This window comes from Typopeltis vanoorti, chromosome 15 (genome assembly GCF_054136105.1).
Source record: "Typopeltis vanoorti isolate ZY-2024b chromosome 15, IOZ_Tvanoo_1.0, whole genome shotgun sequence".
NCBI lineage: Eukaryota > Metazoa > Arthropoda > Arachnida > Uropygi > Thelyphonidae > Typopeltis > Typopeltis vanoorti.
Window position 1 is genome coordinate 110,993,078 of NC_143563.1, and position 25,470 is coordinate 111,018,547.

Sequence of the window (25,470 nt, forward strand, 5' to 3'; positions counted from 1 at the left end):
AGAGAGAGAGAAAATCGGAGTCTTGCCACACAAGGTATTGGCTAGCAATCTCCTCAGCTTCCGGAGGTACCATTCTCTACCTGCCAAACAAAGCAGTAGAAGTTGTCCCTCCGAGTCTGTTACGGCATTGTGACGTCACAGTGAACGAGAGGCCTGCTTTGAAAAGCAGGCGTCGCTTCGTGTAGTCATGGAGAACATAACGATGCAGGAGCAGCTCGCGTTTGATGGTCACAAGTCTCGCATTGCGCGTTATAACGATGGATAGCCGAGTTGTTTATCTTCGGCGGCCACTGTGCTCGAAATCACTGTGGAGACCGCATGTAGGGCGAGTAATTTCTTAAAGATATAACCGTTGGGGTAAGTGTTACGTTTCATAATGTCCGCACTCTCGTTCTTAACAATTTGAATGACCGCTAGCAGAATGTTTGTTTTTGTTGCCAGTAACGGCTTGTTTGTTGCTGAATAATCTTTTACATCTAAGCCGGCAGTTTCATCGCTTTTCGCTGCTCAGGTTGCATCTTTGTCCGTTCTTCCATTCTTAACGTTTTCAGGAGAAAGGTTGAGAGGAATCGGGCGTAATAATAATCAATGTTATTTCTATTATAGACGACGCTACCTAAGACATATTGATACAAGTGAGAAATTAAATTAACAGATGCAGCACATCGTGGATAACACTTTTTGATTTAATTTTCGTTCAATTGATTTTTATCGCTGTGTTTATTATTTGTGTGTTGTTATGAATAACCAGCTGATTTATAAACAACGAAAAACGTAAGGTCAGCGTGATAGTTTACGAATAGACGAACTCCGTGGATTAGAACAAGGTATTCAAAAATAAACTGTTTATTGCTCTCAAGATTCAATACTGAAACAAGTCGGTCCTATCTAACAATGTTGCAGAATTCCACGTGTTTCAAGGCCTAAAATTTCTGAATTTGTATTCTTGTAAGTAAACAAATGATTACGCAAATTGTTTTGATCTGAAAAATTGAATTTTAAATACTTAATTTTCATTTTTTTTTTAAATTTTAAGAGTCCAATTATGATTGAACACGAATATTATGTTGCAAGAGGGTAATTGAATTACTAAAGCTGAACCAAAGCAGTTTCGGCAAATCGACTGCACTCCTCTTAGTTCCAGTATCATGCTAAATGAATATTATGTAAATATTCCGAGAAAAGGAGTGGGTTTCATCGTCTCCACATGCACCCACCCCTCCATACGTCCAAAGCAACAACTTTTAATGAACTGAAGTGAAGAAAATATTTTTCAAACATAAATAAAACTTTAACGGGGTTAGTGTTTTACTCAATATTTGTATTTTCAACCTGAATTCGATGTTGTTGTTTTTACAGACTGGAATGAGGCCATTTTATTTCTGTATAATTGCCATTACAGCAGAGTGGTGTAGTGTAGGTTGTTATTAATGACAAAAAAGGAAACATTTTTAATTAGTGAAAATACATGTTTGTAACGTTATGACAGTTAGATGCAAGAGGCAATGTGTTTAAATTGCCTTCATCTGTGTAATGCAGTTTGCTTGCGTCAGTCACGCTAATTATGCCCTATTCTGGGGAACATCAAAGCTGTTTACCTGTTGACTAAATGCTCCTCTCTCTCACACACAACTTCCATTATTCAGTCCTTAAATTGAACCCGAAACAAAACATGGAAGAAAAACAAACGTGTACTGAAAATGACAGATATTTATATCAAGTTTATTTAACAGTTCTTTTGTTAATGAAAATCTTAGTATTTTCGACTAGTTAAGCATTTGAAAACCGAGAATAAAATCTGAATTATGCTGATTCCATTTTGCTGTCCAAGGGATGATATGCTGCTTTTCTTGCCAACAGACTGCAGGTGCTCCCAAATCCCACTGTGGCACATATGAGCGCTTGTAAATATGTTTTAAGGTAGAGTCCCATTTCGCGGGTCACCTCTGCCATGCTTATTGGATCTGGCTTGAATTAGTTCGGTTTCTAGAGCAGGGTTTCCGGACCATATAATCATTAGCCCACCCACGATACCAAAATGTTCCGATGTGCGTAAAATTCAGATAGTTTGAGGTCGTTATAGCAAACTTGATGAGGTTAGCGTTATATGTGCATTCCTAATTGATGCCCTTATCTCAAAGGCCGTTTTTTATTCAACGCCTTTCCCCCTTCTTAATAAAGCCCTTCGTATCTAAATGGTTATCATATAGCAGTTCTACAATATCCTACAAATAAACGGGCTTTAATGAAGTGTAAATTTCACGTTTATTTGCGTTTTAACAACTGTAAACAGTTAAATTGTACAAACATTATAACAGTCAAATGTTTTTTTTATAACTTTTACAGTTGCTTTTAACCAACCTGTTAACACATCAAGATAAAATCACTCGAAAAGACAGAAGTATTCAAAAAATTATTTCCGATACAAGACTACAAACACACAGTGAAAAAAAAAAAAATTGTAAATGAAAAGAATTTATCCAACAAAGGCATTTTGTGATTAAATGCGAGTTGTATTTGAATGTTTACCCAAGTGGGTTGTTTCGGCTGACGCTTTTACACATTTGGACAACTCTGTAAATAGTACGAATCTGTTTGCTTTAAATATAATGGGTTAACTTCATTATGCATTAAAATTATCAGAAATGGCAAACTTCACAGTTTCCGAAATTTAAAATATATTCCAAGGGAAAAAATTAAACAAAGTTATTTAAAACTAGTTGGGTATTTCTCGATTTATTTAGATCACTAATAATTAATTACATCACTCTTTGTTATATAAATAAACGTTGACCAACAAACCCTTTCCCTCTGCAGTTGAATAGCCGACAGTCTCTCTCCACTGAAGAATTTACTTGCCTTTTGCGCAAACATATTTCAGCTTCGATTTTGATAAATATATTTTTAGTAAAAAACTATCAATAATAGTTTGGAAAATTAATCGCGCATGTTTTGCAAATAGCAGCAAAAAGCTGCGCTCGTTTAGATCCGAGAATCAGAGCTACTGCTGTGGAAACTTGTCTTCATTTCTCCCGCTGTTCCCACGGGAGTGCTGCCCTCAATTCAAGATAAATGGGGAAGCATCCACCATTAGAACATTCAACGTGGCAGCACCGTAAACGGAATCCAAAGACTATACGAATCAGACAAATTATTTGTTCCGGTCCGGTCCAGAACTGTACAACGAATCGAATTCTGCCACCGTGCCGATTGCGCAAAGGATCCTGTTGGAACTTGTAGCAGACCAATGGAACTTGTGCATAAATTATGTAACGCTATAATTCTGGATTTTCAGACTTGACCCCAAACTATTATGCAGTGCGATTGTAAATCCACCTTCACTCTCTTAACCACACGCTGCCTGAAAAGCGTAAAATAAGATACATATTAAATAAAATACATTTTGCTCATTCTGCTGTAGCTCACCTCCTGTGACGACGCCCTTTAGCTGAAAAGACATGAGTTTGAATGTAATCTAGGACAGGAGTAACACTTTAAGGACTTTTCATCTGAAGGTGAGTCAAACAGTTTTCTGCGGAAGTGGCAGGGATTTTTGTTCCTACAAAAAAGGGACAGCTCAAGACTATCCAGACAGCCTCGATACAATACCGTCATGACACATAACTATGTTACTTTTACAACAGAATTATGAGTAATTATTATTAAAATCGTCCTCAATCTTTTCAGGGAATTAGGTCCAGTTGCTCATTCCACGCTTTCTTTGGAAATCCCTGACTTCTGGGTTCTCCAACTGGGTGGTGGTGGTTGTATCGAAGTATCTATCTGGGTAGTCTTGAGCTGCCCTTTTTTCAATACAGTTTTCAATTTTTTCGTACGTTTTGTCCAATACTGAGTCTATTTATAGTTTTCTGCGTATTTGTGCTCCCCCCCCTCCCTGAGAGTACAGCCTACTGTCCGTCGTAGAATTTCATTTCTTCAGTTTTCTATTGTTTTTTCTTCTATAGTTTTTGGGTTCCATATTTCTTTCTGAAATGTTATTCTTGTATGCTCGTGAATTTGGTTAGATTTGATAATACTACTGATCAAAACACCTCTTTTATCTTTAGAGCGTTCGAAAATTTGATATCAATTATTTTCAATCAGTATTTTACCTCCTCATTGGAGATGGTTCATCAAAGCTTTTGTTTCGTCTGTTGATATTTGATTCCAAATACTGAGTAGTTAGGTTTAAGGAATATATTATTCAAATGACCAATTCGAATGGAACTCCTATTTTAAGGTTCACTGGTTTGGCCCAGTTGATACACATTTTTATCCATCTTTTAGTATGCTTAATTGGAAAGTAGAATAGCATTTATTTTCTCATTAATTTATATTTTCATTTCGAACTGTGACATTAAATTCATAACAAGTTTCTTTTAACTAGAATAACAATTCACTGCGAACAGTCAGTGAAGTGCTTTTATGACATAGATAAGAAAATAAGCCGAAATCAGACAGCTTTCTCGGTTTGTATGTCCCAGAATTTTTCTGAATAACAGTTTATCTAAAAGCATGCAGCTGAAGCTTCACAGATTGGTGTGTGATACGTTTCACGATGGTACGCTTCACATTAAAGCTTATTTTTACAATTATAAATCGAAAGACATTCTTCTACCGAATAAACTAAAATCTGTGAATTAATTTTACTGCCATTCTTTTATTTCCTCGTTGAGCGTGTTAGCGGTTACTCTTTCTTCTTTTTAACGTTCAAATAGAGCCTTCATTATATTTAAAAGATCTTCCGGTGTGAAATGTTTAACAAAAAGCGTTAGGATGGAAATAAAGATTGCTTCACTAATTGACTTTGTTTTAATAACTTCTAAACACTTAATGTTGCTCAGAAGATGCAAATCGAATTTGTTCTTAATCTTAAATTGAAATGTATTTAATAAATGAAATAGTTAAAACAATGTCACTGTTGTAAGACTGAAATTATTTTCCCCATTAAAAAATCCATTTAACTGTGTATCGCAGGTACATGTAAAAATCGCATGCGATCCTGCACCCGAAGTTTCTCTTTTATGACATTTCCATCTACACTCATATGGTTGGGGGTTGAAAGTGACATAATCCGGCCCTATGCTCTCGAGACCATCGCCCTCCAATAAGCGGGTAGGTGGTCTTACACTGGCCGGTGAAATCCCGCTTAAAGTAATTCAACGAAACATTAAGGTTCATGGCGGGATTCGCATGTTGGTTGGCATGCAGACTCAATCCACAAACTGATTTGATCATCAAACCAGCAATTGAATATCGCTTGGAGTCCAGATGACTTCAATTATTCATCCAGTATTACACACGCCACAGATACTTGTTTCGAAAGGGTACAAAACTAAGTCGCAGCCGCTTATAGAGCCATTTTCATAAGAAAATTAGTTTTCTTATGAAGATACAGCCATGGCCTTAGATACAACTGGCCATGGTTTTCTTATGAAGTTTTCTTACGAAGATACAGCCATGGCCTTAGATACAACTGGCCATGGTAGTAGAAAACAAAGCAAATTAAAAGAAAGGAAAATTATACATAGAAAAGAAGAACATAACTTATTCTCATCTGTCACTATTTTCTTAACTGAAAATCATTTATGAAAGTTCCTTTTATGGTCGAACCAAAGCCTTCTAACCAAAGTACACACATTGTTCATTAGAGATGCTAGTAAATAACAATTTCAGGTAATAACGCATGGGGGGGGGGGGGGGTGTTTCAAGATTTGTCTTCAGCAAACAAAAGAGAAATACTCAGTGAAGGATTTCATCAGACGTTAATTCAATCACGTATTGAAAGAGGTTTGCAGGTAGAGTAAATGATAGCGAATAGAGTAAGGATGTAACGGTCTCAACCCAGTTGGAGCAGCTGTTTTCTCCAAAGTAAGCGCTTGCCATTTAACTTGCTGGTACAGCGTCGAGCCCCATTTGAAATATGTAAGCTCGCTGGTCTCTTCATTAGATTGCGGGCATCGGTGCAAATCATTCTCGCTTCCGGCTAAATATTCAAATTTGTCTGACGCCGTTCTGTTGCGCAGTCAAGAGGGAAGTGTGAAGTTAGCCAGGAATAATACTTACTGCGGTCGGTCGGTCGCTAGAAGTGGAGACAAGTTAATGTCTCACTCCAATCGAAGGGACGTCGATGAGCGTCTGTTGAATGCCGCCACATAAATGGACAACTGCAGCAGTCAATTACTGCAAAGTCTCAATTAACCTTTCAGGAAAACGATAAACGTGGTCGTAAATTATTTCTCAAAAGAAACAAAAGGGCACAAGAACGGAAGCGACAGAAATTTTTTAATACTAATGAATGCGATCTGTTTATTTTTTTTTCTAGAAAATGTGAACTTATCAACTAGAGATTCGAAAAAATGAGAAAAAATTAATGGGCAATGAACTAAAGCAGACAGACTGCGTGGACTCAATGAATTCTTCAGGGATCTTCGAGATCTCATGCAAGTTGCCATCGCGTTAATGTCGTCAGCAATAACTTTTGTCCAGAAGGAGTTGGTGTTAAAGTTCCTCCTAAAAAGTCGACTAATCGGCTTATTTATAACAGACGTGTTACTGAAATTACGACCTCCTTCGTTTTCTTCTTTTAAATTTATTATTTCTGACTATTATTCGTATTTCGTAATGTGTACAGAGAGAAAATGACAAAACAAAAAGAAATTTTACGGGTTGTGAAACAGTTAAATAGACTAGTTAATTTAACAAATGAACAAAGCAAGAGTAATTATTACTTTTTTGGAGAAGGGGGGGGGCAGCATTAGCTCTTATTTCTGAAGGCCAGACTATATCACATCTCGAGTGATTGACTAGCTGTATCATTATCACTCCCCCCCCCCTCAAAACTTTTGTATTTGAGTAAATAAATTTTGGTTTCTCTTTGGACTCGTAAACGAAAAAATTTGAGATGCATTGAACGAAGTGATGCCGATGACCAGTCATTTTACTTTTATTTGAAATTTCAAGTAAACGTCTTACGAAGTGGGATGTCGGGAAAAAAATGAAATTTATTTCTTGGAACAAAACTAGAGCAATTAGAGTTTTATGTTCCGGAATAAACGTTTCGCCTCACATGCGCAAATTACTTATTTCATCCACCAAATGGCAATCGACGCTTTCACTGTTGCGTTCGTTTACTTATAATAGAAATGGCAAGCGGAGTAAAAGAGAAAGGGTTTATCTGCCAATGTATGGGAGCACTGATATCTGAATGAATTCCAGAGATTAATGCGAGTGAAGAGAAATTAAATTATATGCGAAGAAATCCAAAAGTTATTTAAAGAACTTTCAGATTTGTTGCAAATGGTCGTTTCACAATCATAAAATGCCGCTTAGTATTAATGTTGAAGCTAAAGGAAAAGTATAGCTTTTACAATTGCAATAATGCACAATAATAATGATAAAGATTGAAAAAAAAAAAATTTTTTTTAGCGATATTTTTGTTTGTAAACCTGCATCCAATATTTGACATTGCATCAGCGATGATGGCCAAAGGATCTTTCGGAGTTCGATAAAGGGCTTATTGTGGATGCTCGTCTGGCTGAAGTCACGATTTTGAAAACAGAAATTACTGGTTTCTCAAAAGGTGAAATAATCCTGAGTGTTTAATCATCGAAAAAAATAACCTACTTTGCTTGTCTAAGAGGCGTAACTGTGGGCCTACCACAGTCTGTCAGGAACGAGATCGCCTTCGTCTGAGCTTGTAGGGCCAAACACAGCTTCCTGTGTACAGCAATCGATCGAAGCACTTAATGAAGTGCTGTTTCCGACCCACATCTCTACGGACTATGTGCAGGGAATTGAAGAAGATCGGTATTGGCAGTCGCTGCCCATACTCAGACCACTGAATTCTGCAAAGAATCAGAAAGTTCGTGTATAGTGGTGTCAGCAACATCGTGACTGTAGACTGGAAATCTAAAAAAAGCATGTGGTCCGACAAGTCACGGTACACCTTCTTCTGAGCCGACAGTAGACAGAGAATTTGGCGGTAACTCCATGAAGCAATGAACTCAGCTTGCCTTGTAAACACAACTCAAGGTTCCGGAGGTTGTGGCATGTTCTGATGGTAGGGAATGGGTCCCTGATATTGCTGGAAGTCGGGTGTCATTCAACTAATATATGAATATTGTTGCTGATGAAGTCCATCCTCCAATGTTTACTTTTTTTTTATCCATCAGGTGACGGTTGTTTCATGGACGACAGTGCTACTGTCTGTCGGACAAAAATTGTTCTGCCGTGGTTCAGCGAGCATAACTGCGAACTTTCACCATCTTCCTTGACCATCTCTCAACTTGAATCTGAACTCTATTGTGAATGTACGGGACATTTTCGAAAAACAGGTCCGGGAGCAAAATCTGAGCCAGTTAAAGACTGTCTGGTGAACGCTTGGCATGTTGTGGCCGTAGATGCAATCCAGCACCTTGTGGAATCTATGACAAACCACATATGTGCTTAAGGAAGTTGATCTCTAGAGCAGGGCTAAGGAGGTCCAACATGGTATTAAATAATTTTCTGATTCAGTGGCCGGTATGTGTAGTTTTTGATGTTCATAATCTTGGTTTATTTATAGCTTCAGTATTTCAGAAGTGAAGCCACTTCTGAAACAAGTAATATTATCTGCATTCCACCGGAATGAAATTAAGTCACGTTCGATGTCAGTGACTCCTTCATCCAGAGCATAAATTCCCAGATTTCCCACACTGCTATCAAGTGCTGAACGAAATCTACTTAATGCTTTGGGTGGAAACCGGGCACCCGAAAGTAAAACTTCTTCGTAAACACACTGGGGGACTCGTGTATGTATTGATTAGGAATGTGACCAAACCGATTTGCGAGATTCATCCCCCCCCCCCCCCACGGACACTCTGGATTTGAATATTCATACTTCGCCACTAACCATTTAATAATCCCGTAAATTTCTTTAAAACTTTTATTACCCTAAATCATTATCAGCAAGAAAATGCCCACTTATTTGTTCTCACTCTTTACCTCACTGTCTTTTCCTATGCGTTGGGAGCGGAATCCCCCCTCCCCTGACTTTTTTTGTTGTTGAACGTGGTTTCCAACCCAAGAAAGGTTGTTGCAAACCTATAATTAGATCAGTATAATGAATAACTTACGGAATTTGTTTCTATTTCTTTTACCTAATCCGAAAACTCTGCTCTAGAGATTAACCTCGGTCATTTTTCAAGCCCCCCCCCGCAATGCGCCGAGCTCGTAGCGGGAGCTGAAAGTCATTTTTTACCTCACAGACATCCGTGGCTATTGCAGTATTAGAACCGCAGTCTGTTGGTTGGGGGAGCTGATACACTAATCCCTCAGCCAACAGGGCCGACTTATACGAGGGAGATCTGGAAAGTTCTGACAACACTTAGAACAAAAATGATATTAAAGCAACTGATATAACCATAAGAAAGAACATAGGTTACCTTCATAACTCTGCTACTAGTATGTTCTTTCGTGTGGTTATATCAGTTGCTCTAATATCATTTTTGTTCTGGGTGTTGTCAGAACTATCCAGACACCCCACCCCCTCGTATATGTTCTGAAGTAACTCACAAACTTCAATTAGCTCTTCTCTGTGTTCTGTTGGATAAATTTAACGAACCAGAGCGAGCCAACCATTCTTGTAACCAGAGGGATGGCCTAACAACCTATCGCCTTAAAATTTCTTTTATGTATCTCATCTCATCGTATTTTATCACTCATCAATTGGTTGCGATGTTTTCTCATGGAAGATGCAATTCAGAGAATTGGATGTACGCTTCGTAGCAACTTCATGGGATAAATTATCACTGCAAAAGGCGAGTGAACTAAATGTTAGGTATTTGCAACATATAATGGATAAATCAGTTACCTCAAGTATCGATTACAAATGTCGACTTTTTTTTTGTGGTTGAAACAGCTTCGTGCAGAGCAGGCATCAAATACGTTTTCAACTTGTGTTAAACGTTGGTCATCCGAGCTCCACACACAAACACAAAACCGTTGCACCCCCTCCCCCTTCACCTGGCCGTTTGTTCGGAACGCAGAGATGTGCTGATCAATAATCAATAAACTGAAGCCACTAGTCATCTATTGGTGTGTGTATTTAGGATTGCGTGCAACAACTTGATTAGAAGGGAGAGAAGCTCGTTGGAGCCTTTTGGTAGCGAGTTGGTCTGAAAGGCATTTTAGTGCACCAGATGTCGCTAGTAAAAATGACGCCACCAATGTAAACAATGCACTTCAGCTTCGGGTAGCCTTTAATAGCGGATATTTAAGCTAATATATGAAGTGGAAATTATATTTGCTCTCTTATAAACAAAATAGATCCTAAATATGACATCTTTCCACTTCGGAATAAAGACAAACAAACGTGTTACGAGGGAACCGGAATATCCGAAGGTTGGAAATAAATCAAAAAATGCACACGGAAGAGTATTTTTCAAAAGACGGAATTGATGAGGATGAAAACGGGATCGATGAGCTCCGAGTTGGCATTAGACGGACCGTGTCTTGTAGATGAGCATGAACAATAATAGGCGGAGTGAAACTGTCGCAAGAAGGAGTGGGACGGCTTTGCTCTCTTTTGTAATAAAAAGAAGTTGAAAGTTTAGATTTATCATTGAAAACAGTATTCCAAGGATTTCTTCCAAATCGTTGGAATGCTCGGTAGAAAATGTCTCGTTTGCGCAATAAATACAAGAGACACCGCGTCTCTCCAGTGAGCTGACAATGACGAATCCCATTTAATTTTTGGCATATATTGGTTACTAAAGTGAGACTAAAGAAAGCCATAAAGAGTTGGCGTCAAAAGAGAGACAAGCAAGAAATCAATTTGACAATTCAAGCAGCAGAGTCTTGAACAGAAGATTTTCGGTTTGGTCGATTCCGAAACTGGAACATCGGGATGAGCCGAGGCAAAAGATCATTTTTAGAACACAATCACAGGCATTAGGATAGTGTTTAAAAAATCGAGTTGATGTGGTTAAAAAGGGAAAAAAATAGCTCTTCAAAAGACTCCACTGATGGGTTCGCATTTTATTTATTTATATAAATAGTATGGTGCCCCCCCCCCCCGACGCCTAACGCCGAGTTCCGGACTGGTAGGCCGGTTCTCCTTGAATTCTGATGACTTGAATTTTGAAGACTCGAAAAAAGGGGATTCTACCCCCCCGGAGTTCCGGACTGGTAGGCCGGTTCTTGAATTCAGGTGACTCGAATTTTTTTTAAGACTCGAAAGGGGGGGGGTGTTCCGCCGCCTAACCCACCGAGTTTCGGACTGGTAGGCCGGTTCTCCTTGAATTCTGATGACTCGAATCTCAGTGTAGCCCGAGTTTCAAAACGTTTCAAATAACTTCACAAAAAACGTTACAAAATTTTATATTATGGAGTAGATATAACACAAGTTCAAACGTATGGAAACGATCGTAGACTATCAGAGAAATGCGCGTTTCATGTACAGTGACGTCATTATTATTATAACCACTGAATCTGGAAGAGACGTTCCCTTTATGATCCAAATTTCGCTTCAACTAAATTAATGGGTGCACCTAGAAAGGGATCAAATGCTTAAGAGTGTATTAAATATTAAGGCTATAATTACTGACTTTTTCTTAGGTGCTACTAATGCTTTCCGATATACACACTTATTTAAGTGTAAAATCTTAGATGGAAATCCAAATTGGAAGCACGGAAAAAAACTTAGATTTCTCAGGCGATAAATTGGAATTTAATTTAAATTTTACTGTTTTCACTTAGAAGTGGCGCTAGGTTTTTGCTACCCTAAGTTTTTTTTTAAATCCCCCCCCCCTCCATTTTATTGGCTTTCGCCTCTGTCTTCTCAATATATACTTTTCATGGCGTTTCCTATTAACGTGGTCATTTTTAATATAATCCCAATTTTAAAATAACAATATTGTTCATGTTCTGATGGTAGGGAATGGGTCCCTGATATTGCTGGATGGTAATATCAGGGACCCATTCCCTATGGATCCCTGATATTATTGCTGGTTTGATATGCTGAACCAGCAAAGCTACAATTGATAGCTTTGCTGGTTGAGCCTATGGCGATCTCGGATTCGTTTGTTTTTTTCATTTAATTTCCTTATTCTCCTCACCCATAAAGGTTTTTCGGAAACACGTGGGTTCTGTTAATCTTTTATTGTAGTATTTCTTCCAGACTGTCCGCAATTTAAAATCATTTGCATGGTTATAAAAGTGGGTTATTTATATGCTCATGTTTAATCTGTGCAAATGTGACATTTTTTCCATCTTAATACATTTTCTAGTCACACAGACAACATTCTAATGTATGTTTCATGACTTTCGAAACAAACTTTTGAAAAATTGAATCAACCCTCCCCTCGCATTTCTCTCTAAGACCATTAATGCAAATCTCGCGAGTAATGCATTTAAATTACTCGGGGTTTACCTGAAGAGAACTTCGCTTATTGTTCGTCGTGTATCTCTGAAAAGCAGCGAGTATGATGGATGAGCAAATATTTACCCCGTAAAACATGAGCTGGCATAAGTGATGGTCACACACAGAGAATAAATACACCGGCATGCCTCACAGGCTTTGGGTTTAGTTTCGTAATTGCCTGTACAAACAAAGGAATCGATTTCAGTTAGCATGGAGGATTCAGCTAATATATACTGCATGTAAAAATAAGCTTTTAAAGAATGCCTAAAATTGTGCACCAATGGGATCTTTCCTTTAGCCTTGCTCCCAGATGCATGTTATAATTCTAGACTGCCCATCCTTATTAAGGGGGCAGAAAGGTCAAAATATTTGCCATTTGCAACTCCTTTTCGAAACTGACAAAATTACCTAATACGGCAATATCCTCAGGTGTCTGGATGAGGTAAAATAAAATAAAAAAAAAGCTGTACCACTCTTTTTTTTTTTTTTCTTTATTGGTAGAGTCTACGCGAAACTTATTCTGGTTCGTGACAGAAGTGCGTGGTATTACAAGACGAATGTTTCCAGACTGCTTTAATGTCGCATCGTTGTCTGCCCTTGAGCTGCGACTGAATGATACGATGTTTACGTCGGAAGTGAGCACTTTTCATGCTGATAGAAAAATCAATATGCAAAGTTAAGAAAAGTCAGCAGAACTGACTAAAATAGAACCAACGACGGAGGCCAATATAGACGATGGCAAAAGTTTGAAAAATTTGAAGTGTTCTGTAATTTCCACTCGTAGGAGGGAGTTAAGGAAGCTCGCGTCGCCTCATTTCGAAATAAAAACACCGTGAAGTGGAAAAGTGTCCCTTCCTTCCGAAAACGGCGGAGGCGGGCACAAAGCAATTGGCGAAATTGTGCTCGCGATGACTTGCGACATTATGCAGTTGATAGATAAAAGTCGCATCCGAGTGTCAAGTTCACTCAGACCGTGATTGTATGCGATATTCACATTCCCGCTGGCTATAACCTCAGGCTCCGAACACGTGCATTAGGGTGCTCGCTGATTGTAAAACTCCCTTCAATAAATTTTCGGGTAGTTTTTGAAGCTCTTTAGAAAGAGGGCAGAAACGTTACATCGACTGATCGGAGTTGCGGGAACCGAAATGGAATTATTACACCCAGCACTGCGCTTAAAGATCTCGCCCAAAATTGAAAACATTTCCGATTCTTTCTCAACACTTGTTACTTCCCCTTGCATTAATTTCAGCGCCTCTTGTTTCTATCAACATCCTGTAACTAATTTTGTGGAAGGAAGGTGCTCATCAGTAAGACGCCATATTTCACTGCCCGATCAATGCGCCATAAAATTTTGCCTTTTTTCTTCTCTCGAAACGTCACTCTCCAAGGTCTAACACATCACAATATGACAAGGGCTAATGTATCTTTCTTACACTATATTCTGCACGCGCCTATCACACTGACACTAGATGGCTGTCCCTTAACCGCGCTTTGGTACTTGAAAACGTGACTTAACCCTATGTTTTTGCAAGTTTATACTCACAATCAGCGAAAGTTTATTCGGTTTAATTTGTGTATCACAGGAGCGTATTTGTGACGAGTTTGCGCTAAATAGAAATTAAGAAACAAGAACACTTCTAAACTGCAGTCATAATTAAATAGTAAGCGAGGTAAGTAGCTTAGCCTTCTTCAATTATGAATGACTGCTCAGCCGAACAACACACTGATGAAGCGATGTTCACGGAATGTACGTCTACGAAACGGATCATTTCTGACAAGGGCACGAAATCCTAATGGGGATTATTAATGACTATTAAAAGATTCTCGGGAAAATAAAAGTCAGCTAGTCCCACTCCTCACCCTAGATAACAGACGACTGTCTTCGCTACAAGTTCCAAGCGTTACCCCTCCATGGCAATCAACTTTCACTAAATAAATGATTCAAAGGAAAAGATTCTGCCAGTGTTCGAAACACTGCAGTCAATACTCCGAACAGCGATGCCACCTACAGGTGGGTCAGAGTAACAAGCGCTCAATTATCAATTCGAAAGGCCGCTGCGAAATTACTGAGGCGATTCATAATCCTCACAGTTATAGCCCTTTGAATGATTAGCAAAGACCTTTCGACAGAAAGGCGAAAAGTCTTAACCAAACTGCTGCTACTTTACCTTTTTTCGTGTTCAAAGAAATGAAATTATCTCGGAAAAGAAACTCTCATTTGAGAGTAATTTGACATTGAATTTGAAATTGTTGACACCGAAACTAGCTTATATCAGAGAGATTCGCTTCTCATAATGGGATAAACGGCTTAATCACAAGAGCTTGTTTTCTGATTGCTATCATCTACCTGTTAAGAGCATCTGTTCAGTTTACGGGCGATTTTGCTCTTCGTAACTAGCAATGGGCGCTATGGTATCATTCCCGAAGACGATGCTGATATCAGACGATAATTATTTCCATATAAACATAAAGCGACGATGAAGCTGGGTTTGCTTATTCCAATCAATCGTTAAAGTTAGGAACTACACGAATTTTTTCAACTCTTCGCTCAACGCAAGGGAAAAAAAAGCACGGGATCGTCCTTGAATCGATTTTTGATGCAGCATCGATGAAGTGCGGGGGTATTGAGTTCGGTCGGCTCTGCACTCGATTGTTTGATACTTTTCCCAATAGAACGTGCGTCTTCTTGTTTTGTGGTATTTTACGAGACGTTTCATTTGGTTCTCACAGAAGTTGATCAGTCAGTCATCATCCTATTCCAATATTCTGTAATAAGAATTCCTGTATAAGTTTAACATCTTTATTTTCTAATAAAGAATTCGTTTTTTTCATTCCTTTGCTTTTTTTTGCTGTTAACTGAATGTGATATCTTTAACAATAATCAGAATTTTATTCTAAATCTTATTCCCGCACATTCATATAATTTTGCATTTAATATATATCGCGATTCTGTTTAAACAATTCTTCAAATATGTACTAAAATCGAGCCCACTCAATATATAAATGCTATTAAATGAAGCAGCGGTTATTGCAGCAAGCAGAAAACGTCGAGATTTCCCCCACCCCAGACAGAGTTCTAGTTGTAGCATCGCTGCTATTTTTTTGTTGCATCGTGCGGGGAGTGAAATGCATATCGCATAGCAAATGTTGCAGTCGTAACTATTTCAACGAATTATTAAGAATAAAAAGAGTACATTTTTGTAGCGAAAACATTACTTCAAGGATGGAAAGGAACTGGCCAGAGTCCAAATAAATACTAACCGCATTTTTACGGAAGTTTCATCTGTAAGCGATTGGATAGGGTTCAACTTGAACAAACAAAAATATTCCCAAAGAAAATTCATTTCCATAAAATATCTTATACGCTGAAAAAATTAACTTTACAGAGTACGAATATCTCCTCATTTATTTCATTGCAGACTCAGAACGAGAACTGTTTCTCCTGAAAGGGAATTCGATTGCACTGTTTGTTAGCAAGCAGTTTAATTCTTCGTTTATAAAATGCAAAATACAGTCATCGTGTGGTTTGGATAAGAGCATAACAAAGGAGAAGAAAAACGCGATGTTTTGAGTGGGGGGGAAGAACATCTAACCTCATTCTTAAAGCTTTACGTTTGTTTCTTACAACTCAAACATTTCTCCTCCAAGAAGTGTTTTTTTTAATTATCATTTTACATGTATATCAAAAAAATAAATAAATAAAAGGGAGAACATTCTTTCTCTCTCTCTCTCTTGGAAGAGTATGATGGATCTGAATTAAACCCTAAACACGTGTTACTTCACTACGTACCAACGCCATCAGTGGGAGATATCCAAGTGCGCATGCAAAGGTCATCTCGCCAATCACATATTTTTATAGTCTAAGAGATATTTAATGTATTTTTAGCTTTTTCAAGTCCCATTAGTGGTGGAACGTCACGAGCTGTTACTAGTTATGTTTTCCTTTTGACTAATTCAAGGTACTTTGCAGCGAACTTCTAAGAATCATCGCCAAGAAATTGCATCTCCTGACTGATTAATGCCCTTAATATCCCTCGATTAGGAACAGCTTTTACTTTAATTATTTCAATACGTTAAAATTGTCACACTTCAATATTAAGGGCTGTTTCCGTAAAGCAACCAAAAGGATTTTTTATTCCGTATAAAAGAACGGCGTATTAGCCAGAATGCGTGCTAGATGATTATCAAACTCAACTTGCAGCCTAATGAATATTTTATCTCTTTATTATACTTTTAAACGCTTACTGGATTTGGTTTGTGAACAATCTTTCAGTGAATGACTTAAAAGCAAAGGAGGATCGTTAACATTTTGTCTTATAAATAACAGATTGCTTATTCTAAAGATATTTTATATACCATTAGAGCCGACTAAATGTTAGTTTATTCCTGGAGTTAATGCCCTGACCTAAAATAAGCCATTTTTCTCCACTCCAGATTTCAAGTATGGGGAGTTATTTTTATAGATTGCTGTTACATATTTTATGATGGCTGTGACAGTCCATAAATAGATCATCGGTGGCCTACTAACACCACCTAAGGAATACTGAGAGAAGTCGCGGCATATCGAGCGACTAAGCTCTAAATTCAAAACAGATTATTTGATTTGGCTTCTTTAGTAGTTTTCTTATGAAGTATCAACAGTCGGATGGAGGTCAAATTAAGGTTAAGTGTAAAGGGCTTCAGGGATAGCGTAGAACACTGACAAGTTATTCACATTTTATATTGAGCAAACTTAATCGAATTGTTGTAAACACTACTAGCAAATATATTGGAACCCAGTTATCTCGCGATATAATAAAAGAACTTAGTTTGGAGTAAAAGTGAATGCTGTAATATTCCCTTAAGAAAAGCAAGGTTCTGCTTCAAATAGCTCAGTGGTCAGATGCACGCTGTTGTTCGAACGTTCTGTATTCAGTGGCAATTTAACGTCTTTTTTGAATTGAAGGGAGGGCAAAGTAATATTGAAATGAGATGCTGCGCAAGACAGAAACGCTTCAAACGTCTAACACATGGATTTAAACGAAGTGGATGATTGAAGCCGATGAACAGCTGGCTTACACGACAACACAAATACGTCATTTTGGCAAGACGTAATCTCCCAGTTATTTTGTACTAACTCAAAATTGTTAGCCCTTATCAAGGTGCTGAATTTATTGCAGCTCCAGCCGAAGCCACTGAGTGCCCAGAATATTATATTTGTTAATTGTGTGTGTTCTCCGGTTGACCTTTTATTATATTACTGGAAGGGGGAAAAAACCCTTCATATGAGACTGACTAGCTCTTTCAAATATAGAATCCTTATAAACGTTCGTATCTTAGATGGGATTCTAAGTGTCTTTCAAACCGAAGGTCATTTCTATACCAAACTTACGTAACCCACTGGAAGAGAATAGAACTTTAGCCCTGTCAAAAACATTAACTTGTAGTGTTCATGTGACCTGAAAATTATGGTCCATGTCTCATTCCCATGGCGAAGCGTCCCAGCAGAAATTTAAAAAGCCGTCACTCGAAAATGGAAAAGAAAGCAAATAAGCCCACACCACTTCTCAAGTTTTGGAAAGGATTTATATTCTAATACTAGCCAGAGTGGGCTTTACTGAGAAGTAAAGAATTCCGTAGTTGCCGATGGGTGGAATCAAAACAGAAAGAAATCTTACTGCGCCGCTGATTTTTATCCCCATCCGACACATGATTGAGCGTCAGAGGAAAAGCCAGTTGAGCTCCTATCGAAAGCCTGTTCGTTGAGTTGGGAATATATCACTAGAAATGTGCAATTCTAAGTAAATTACTTTGTCGTTCTTCAAAACATCGAATAAAAAAAGAACGGAATCTCCACGAAGTACTGACCAGCAGTGATATCGCGTTGGTCTGCGAGAAGGGAAATTGTGTCACATGCGGTGGTGTCATTTGCGCACGGAGTCTTAAGTGCGATTTCTTTATGCTAAAACACCGCTGCTATTTTCAGCACAGAATTGATTTTTCCAAAACTGGGTCAAGTTTGTCGCCACGCTATTCGTCCTGTTTTCCAACATCCTTGCAAAAAGAGGGGAATATTTTATTTTGTTTTTTCTGCAGCAGGTTTTCAATTTAGGCTTATACAAGCGTCACATACGCAATGTAATACGTGCAAATGACACCGCCCGTACCCAACACGAGGCCAAAACTTATTGAAGAAAACATCAGCAATCAGTGAAATGCATATTCGCTAACAGATTCCCTTCAGCGTTTACACGGGTAAACGATGCTCTTAAAATGGCCAATAAGAAATCGAGAATGATAAAAAGCAGCTCATTGAATTCGATTATGGTTTTCTCCACCTGACTAAACGATGCCGTCAATTTTGCTTCGAAGATTTGCAGAGCATTTTGAGGGAATTAAATGATAGTAGAACGACTCCTTTCCAATACATGGGATTTTTCCTTATGCAATGCAGATTTGTTTTGAAGTGTTAATCCATTTTGATATGTACCGACGAGATATGCATAGGTGTACTGTACATTACCACGTTGTATTTATCGTATTTCTTTGAAATTTTCCCTAATAGAAAATGAATCTCCCCCTTTCTATATAGATGCGCATCTGTCGAATCAACACCGAGTCAAAAATTTAAAACCAAACCTAATAGCGTTCACTGTTATCTAAACGGACAGGGTAACATTTAAAAACTATTTCAGCGTTTTATTGCAAAAGAAAAATGCTTTGTTTAGTGACGAATAACATATTTGAGACACACACACACACACACACACACTTCCTCTGACTCTTCTGATTCCATTTAACTTTCAATATAACCTAAATACATGTATCGGAGGGAAAGTGTACGTTTATTTTGATTATTCAAAGAAATTATGAAAATAAAAAGGCCTGAACGGCAGAGTGGATAACACACTCGCTCTCCAAACCAACAAGTTGTGGGTTCGAATCCCACCTTAGGGCATGGATATTTGCACAGCCTGTTCTGGACGAGCTTATATAGCTCCTTCAGTTTGTGACTTTTTTCTCTCTCTCTAGTTAGTAGTAAAAGAATGTGTCAGTATGTTCTGTGTAGTTGAGTCATAAATTAAACGAGGGGAGTTATTTGTTGGAAATGATTTCTCCTAATTAGGTTACCTCGAATGCAGTGGCAGTCCTGGTAAAGTTGTAATTTTATTAGGGTGAAGTGTATTACATTAACATCATCCAGATAGACAACTGTTCATTCTAAGGCCTGTTTTAAATGGACCAAATCGAATCGCGAAAACAAGATTGCAGAGAAAGAGTCAGTGCAGTTTATATGAACAAATGGATTACCCGTGAAGTTTCGCTGTTTCTTTTCCCTTCCTGACATGCCAACCACTATTCCCTCAACGGAGATGTACAACACTGACGTAAACGTACATGAATTCCGTCCCACAGCAGTAATACCGCATGCGTATTACTGTGGAACAGAATGCATATAAGTTGACTGACACGATATGAAGATGTCTTTCCAAGTAAGCATTTGAATTTTCCACAATTAAAAGCTTTAATTTAAAATTCTACCATTTTGGAAAGGGGTATAACATAAATTCAACTAAGATTTTATTTATTTATTTTTATTTTTTAAAAAAAGAACGAATATCGCCTGTCTACGGACCACCCAGAATTTCAGACCATTGAAACTGCTTGGTATGCATTTTGCTACTGCAATGGACTGCAGGAAGCTTCAGCTGACTAAAAGCTGTTTAATACAACGTGATTTTATACAAAGTGATTGAATAAACCTGACAAAAAAAAAATGGAAGAAATTCACCCAGATAATTTTTATTATACTGCTTCTAATCAGATGGGAGAAACCATACAATAATATTCCTACTGTTTATTACATGAATAAAAAGTCAACTCTACAAATTCAGTTTAATAATATCAATATTTGAAATAGTATGCTGCTTTGCACTACACACGAGGAACAATTTATAACGCATTTTTTACATTTTCGAGTTTTTAAGTGATAGCCCAAAGCAAACTGGCGTTACGTTAACAAATTTTACTTTGCGAGTGTAAAAATTTCATCTTCTGCGTCACAGCTCTCATGGGTGCAGACATCGTTGTTCGATTTACGATGTTAATTACTTCAACTATTGCTAGTAATCAGTGTGTGACCAATCTTAGCTGTACATCACAAAATAACAAGAAAAGTTTGATGCATACCTGTCAATTAGATGGCGCTGTGTGTCACAAACTCAAATCATTCCGCCAAATTATAAAATACGATCCATTGTGCAGCCTCTTCGGGAATGAGTTCTTATTTCAAAATAACTGAGACTTTCTTCTTCAAAAGGGAGAGAAAGGCAGTTTGTATCATAAGAAAACTGAAAATAAAATGAATACAAATATATAGAAAAGAACATTCCAGGATACTTTAAGATTTTAAAATTAAAACTGTACAAAAATTTATATTAGCTAATTTTTTATTATGGTACAAAAAACACACGATTTCTCATTATTTAAATTAAGGAGGGTATTAAATCCCACATCATTTCAAAGCCGAATAAGAAACTCAAAGATCGGAATCAAAGAGTTTCATGCCGAATGCAGTAAACTATGAAAGTTTCGGGGGATTGTAGCGTAAGCTAAAGCACGTAGTTGAACACTAGGGCAACTCGTTGCAAAGGTGGGTAAAGTTCTGATCGCTATTCTTAGTATTACCCATAATGTAAACTTTTATACTTTACTACAGGGGTCGCCAAACTTCTTTGACTGTGGACCCCTTTAACAGTTTCTTACTTTTTATCGACCCCCTCTATTTTACTATTACGTAATTATAATAGGACAAGCAGAAAAGAAGCTTATGCGAGTTTTTAGATTGTTTATTTTATAGTTACAGTGTTTCTTGTATGTGTAATATAGTATATATTATTATATTGGCTTAACGTCAAAGGGATACGTTTTTGACGTCCTTCTTAACATTACATATTTGATAGGAGGGATAAGTAATATATAAAATATAAAATTTAATTTAGATAACAAAATAACAATAATACAATCTTCCTATAGGTATATATAGGATGTACAAACTACCAGCCCTGCTCAACTCTTCAACATTGAAAAGTTTAGTTCGTGAATGAATAACGATTGGATTATAATATGCATGTTGATGAATTTTAGAACATTAACGCTCACTTCTATGTCGATGCTCAAAAATGAGAACTGGGATCGAATACGTATAAGTAAGCAAGCAACCACGCACGTGTTGCAATCCCTCTCCTACCGCGCCGAAACCACCAACATCCGTTTATTGGTAAATACGTCATTTTGGCCTACATGATTGGCCTCCGTAACTATTTTCATGATCTTGCTCCATCTTACAGGTCCTATTCATTCATGTCACTGTTCCCACGATTCACTCTTAATTGCGTTGTCATTCAGGATGGAGGTAATCCAAGTTTACCGAATTAAATATTACCCGTACAGTGATGTCTTATTCTATCGACCCCTGGGGATCGATATCGCCCACTTTGGCGACTGCTGGTTTACTATATCCGTCGAAACTTTTATAGTTTACTATATTCGGCATGAAACTCTTTGATTCCGATCTTTGAGTTTCGTATTCGGCTTTGAAATAATGTGGGATTTAATATCCCTTAATTTAATTAATGTTACATCGCCAAAATGAAGCCCATTGGCTGTTTTATTGAAGTAATTTATGGATGCACCTTTTTGACAACTCGTATCGCAAAGTAAAGTTCTTTACGCTGGTAACAAATCAAAGGGAGCAATTTGAGTCTACGAAGAAAGTGTTTTCCGGCACAGCCTAGTGAGAGGCTTTGTCGGTGAATGCTTTTCTTCGGAAAATGAGCGGTTCTGCTCGGTGGTGGTGTGTCGTGGGGGGGAAGGCCATCACTGAGTGGAACCAGCGCTGAGTTAGACTGTTTTTCGGCCACTGTGGAGTGGTTTACGGATCGATCGTCTTAAATTTTTATTTTTAGAGTTGGCTTTACTTAAACATCACCAATGTAGCTAATGCATGTCGTACGAGGCGACTAAAATGGGTACTCAGAGAGGGTAATGAATGGCAATGCTGTAGCCAATTAAATTCTAACTGAGGCTCGGTTATTGCTGTTACCCTCCTGCCATTATTACAGCTTTAATAGCTGAATAACACCTTATCTCTACACTGTCCTCTACAGATAATGGGGAAGATGAAAAGCATTCTTGCTTCGCCCCTTTAAGCCAGTCCTTGTAAGAACATCAGTATTACCTAGTCTACCTACTCACTGATGAGACCTCAATAAAGGGTTAAAACCGGTCTAGGTAGTGACCTTCCACCATAATGAATAACATCATATATCTCCTAGGAGATGTGTTTTACATTATGGGTAATACTAAGAATTGCGATCAGAACTTTACCCACCTTTGCAACGAGTTGCCCTAGTGTTGAACTACGTGCTTTAGCCTACAATCCGCCGAAACTTTTATAGTTTACTACATTCGGCATGAATCTCTTTGATTCCGATCCTTGAGTTTCTTATTCGGCTTTGAAATGATGTGGGATTCAACCCGCTTAATTTAAATAACACAATTTCTAGAGGAAATTTTTATAATCTTTAAAAATCGCATTCGTCACTACGTGTTATGGATCGCTTGCTATCTCTGTTATACAGTATCCACAATTTAATTGCAATATGAATAATTTATGCACTAATTGATAAAGGTACCGCCCCTAGCACGTAGCTTCTCCACGTAACAATAAAGTATTGAGGTAGTGCGTCACTTCACGAGAAAGCTTAGAAATATCAGTGATACACCTATCGATAATAAATGCAACGAGCAACAGTGCATTGATTGATGATTTGGTTACATATTTATAATTTATTTTGTAGTTACTAAAATTTAAGCGAGTGTTTTATTTGAAGACGAATTTAAATGATAAGAAACAACATTGACATTATCTATTAAGGTTGTTCAATGTGGTAAGTGCCAACGAATGCAAATTGCTTATCTTGATTCGAGTAAAACCGTAGGAAGTGAACCACCGTGGATAAAATAAATAAAAATTTCATTAGCTCAGATGAATTAATTTTTCCTTTTCTAGAATGCCTGACGAAATTCAAATTATATTTCATTTTCAGGGTCGAAAGGCCAAAGATGAAATCACCTCTTCGTGACAGACGCCATGGAATGTGGACAATCTTCTTTCTCTTCCTGATCTATTTCATGAACAGCGTATTGTTCGTCGGTCACTACCACATCAGCGAAGCCAACTACCCCAAAATAAACGCCACGTGGAGAAGAGCATTCTCTTACAATGTGTCACTTTTGCTCAACGATTCCGACTTCGCAACTCTAGTGGATATACACAACTTCCGGTTTCATATAAATAACCGGAAGTGCGACGGAGTCCAACCACCTTTTATAGCCATCTTTGTACACAGTGCACCTTCTAACTTTCAAAAGCGAATAGCCATACGCAGAACTTGGGGGAATGAAGATAATTTTGTACAAAACGTTCTCCGTGTGGTGTTTCTTTTAGGCGAAACGTCCAACGAAACTGTGAGGGCATTGCTCGTAGAAGAAAACAGCCGCTATCGGGATATCGTTCAAGGTAACTTCATAGACAGTTATAGAAACCTTACGTACAAACATGTGATGGGACTGAAGTGGGTGACGTATTTCTGTCGCCATGCTAAGTTCATTTTTAAAACTGATGACGATATCTTCGTCGATATCTATCAGTTGTCCACGTATTTGAGAGAGTACTTTGGTGACATCGCGCCTACCAATCTGATCATGTGCTGGCTCATCAGAAGTCCTCACGTGCAAAGGAGTACCAGGAGCAAATGGCGGGTCAGCTTCAAAGAGTATTCTGGACGATACTACCCCACGTACTGTTCTGGATGGGGGATTATTATGTCTCCGGATGCGGTGTTCAATTTGTATTTTTTGTCTTCGCAAGTACCTTATTTCTGGGTTGACGACGTGCACATCACCGGAATACTCGCCAGGAGGGTCGGAATCAATCACTTGGATTTCGTGCAAAAGTTTGGAATCAAACCAGAAAACATCGAAAAGTGGTTGAAAAGCTCTAGAATGGTTCGGCCGGAAATATTTGGACATCCCGACTCCGATGTGCGCACCATTTACTACTTGTGGAATAAAACAATCAAATATTACAAATGGGCAGCCACCACGCGAAGTTAGTGAAACCCTGTGGATGTTTCTTTTGACTTCGTCACTTTGCGCATCGTAATTTGCTCCAAACGACTGTGATAATCGAGGAAATGTGATTTACTCAGGGACGGTTTCGAGCGAACGGAAGCTCTCCTCATGTAATAGCGAAGAGTTCGCAAGGTTTTAACAGTTGAAGAGAAGAATGGTTTCAGCTTGGAACGAAAGGTGGAATATCCGGTTTTATAGGAATCGAATGCAAGAATTCTCCGTCTCACCATATCTAAGCATCCCATCGCTGTTTTGAACCATCTTCTCCCCCCCCCGCACAAAAAACGAAATTAAAATTCCGGACTCCTCAATATTTAGATGAAAATTAAACCAATTATTTTGTCCGTTTATTAAGCAAATGTCACGTGGAATATCCAACACCTACGGAACTGCTTGCGAGTAATTTGTCGAGTGGTGAATAAGGTAAATGTGCAATCGACTCAGAGGATATTTCTAGACTCAAAAGAGAAACAAAAAGTGCGAAATATCGCAGGTGGGCCTCTTGACTGTGAACCATCCGCTTTTGTTGTGATACTTGCCAATTTACATGTTGCTCAACGGAGTTTTTTTATACACCGTATAATTATTCTCACGTGGTCATTCACTAAAACACTGAGTACGTTCGAAAGAAGAATATCCTAAGCAAACTACGTACTTAAATGAAATGCGTACAGGATTGACTGGGGGAAACTATTGAATGATGTACAAAACTGCATTTAATTTAATGTTGTCTTCAGAATTATGCCTTAATCGACAAGATATTGTCGATATGTTCCTTTTTTACATTTTTATGTATTAGCTTGTTTACATTCCAAGATTGATGCAGGGAGGAGACGGCGTTTAGCACATAAGATCACTCTTTCCAAATAAAGTGTGCCAAAACTTAA

General features: G+C 38.1%; 1 protein-coding gene across 2 annotated transcripts; it reads left to right on the forward strand.

The window, feature by feature from the left end:
• The first annotated feature begins 266 nt into the window (after positions 1-266).
• On the forward strand, positions 267-25,470 carry LOC150099078 (beta-1,3-galactosyltransferase 5-like). 2 transcript variants are annotated; one of them, XM_090405109.1, is made up of 2 exons: positions 267-357; positions 23,497-25,470. In XM_090405109.1, the coding sequence occupies exon 2, from the start codon at positions 23,513-23,515 to the stop codon at positions 24,563-24,565; it is 1,053 nt and encodes a 350-aa protein (XP_090261235.1). In that variant the 5' UTR covers positions 267-357; positions 23,497-23,512; the 3' UTR covers positions 24,566-25,470. The 2 variants fall into 2 exon arrangements, with proteins under 2 accessions (XP_090261235.1, XP_090261234.1); XM_090405108.1 differs by lacking the exon at positions 267-357 and adding an exon at positions 462-948.

Excerpts from the sequence above, each read along its gene's own strand:
- LOC150099078 (XM_090405109.1), top strand. The coding sequence starts at position 23,513 with ATGAAATCACCTCTTCGTGACAGACGCCATGGAATGTGGACAATCTTC.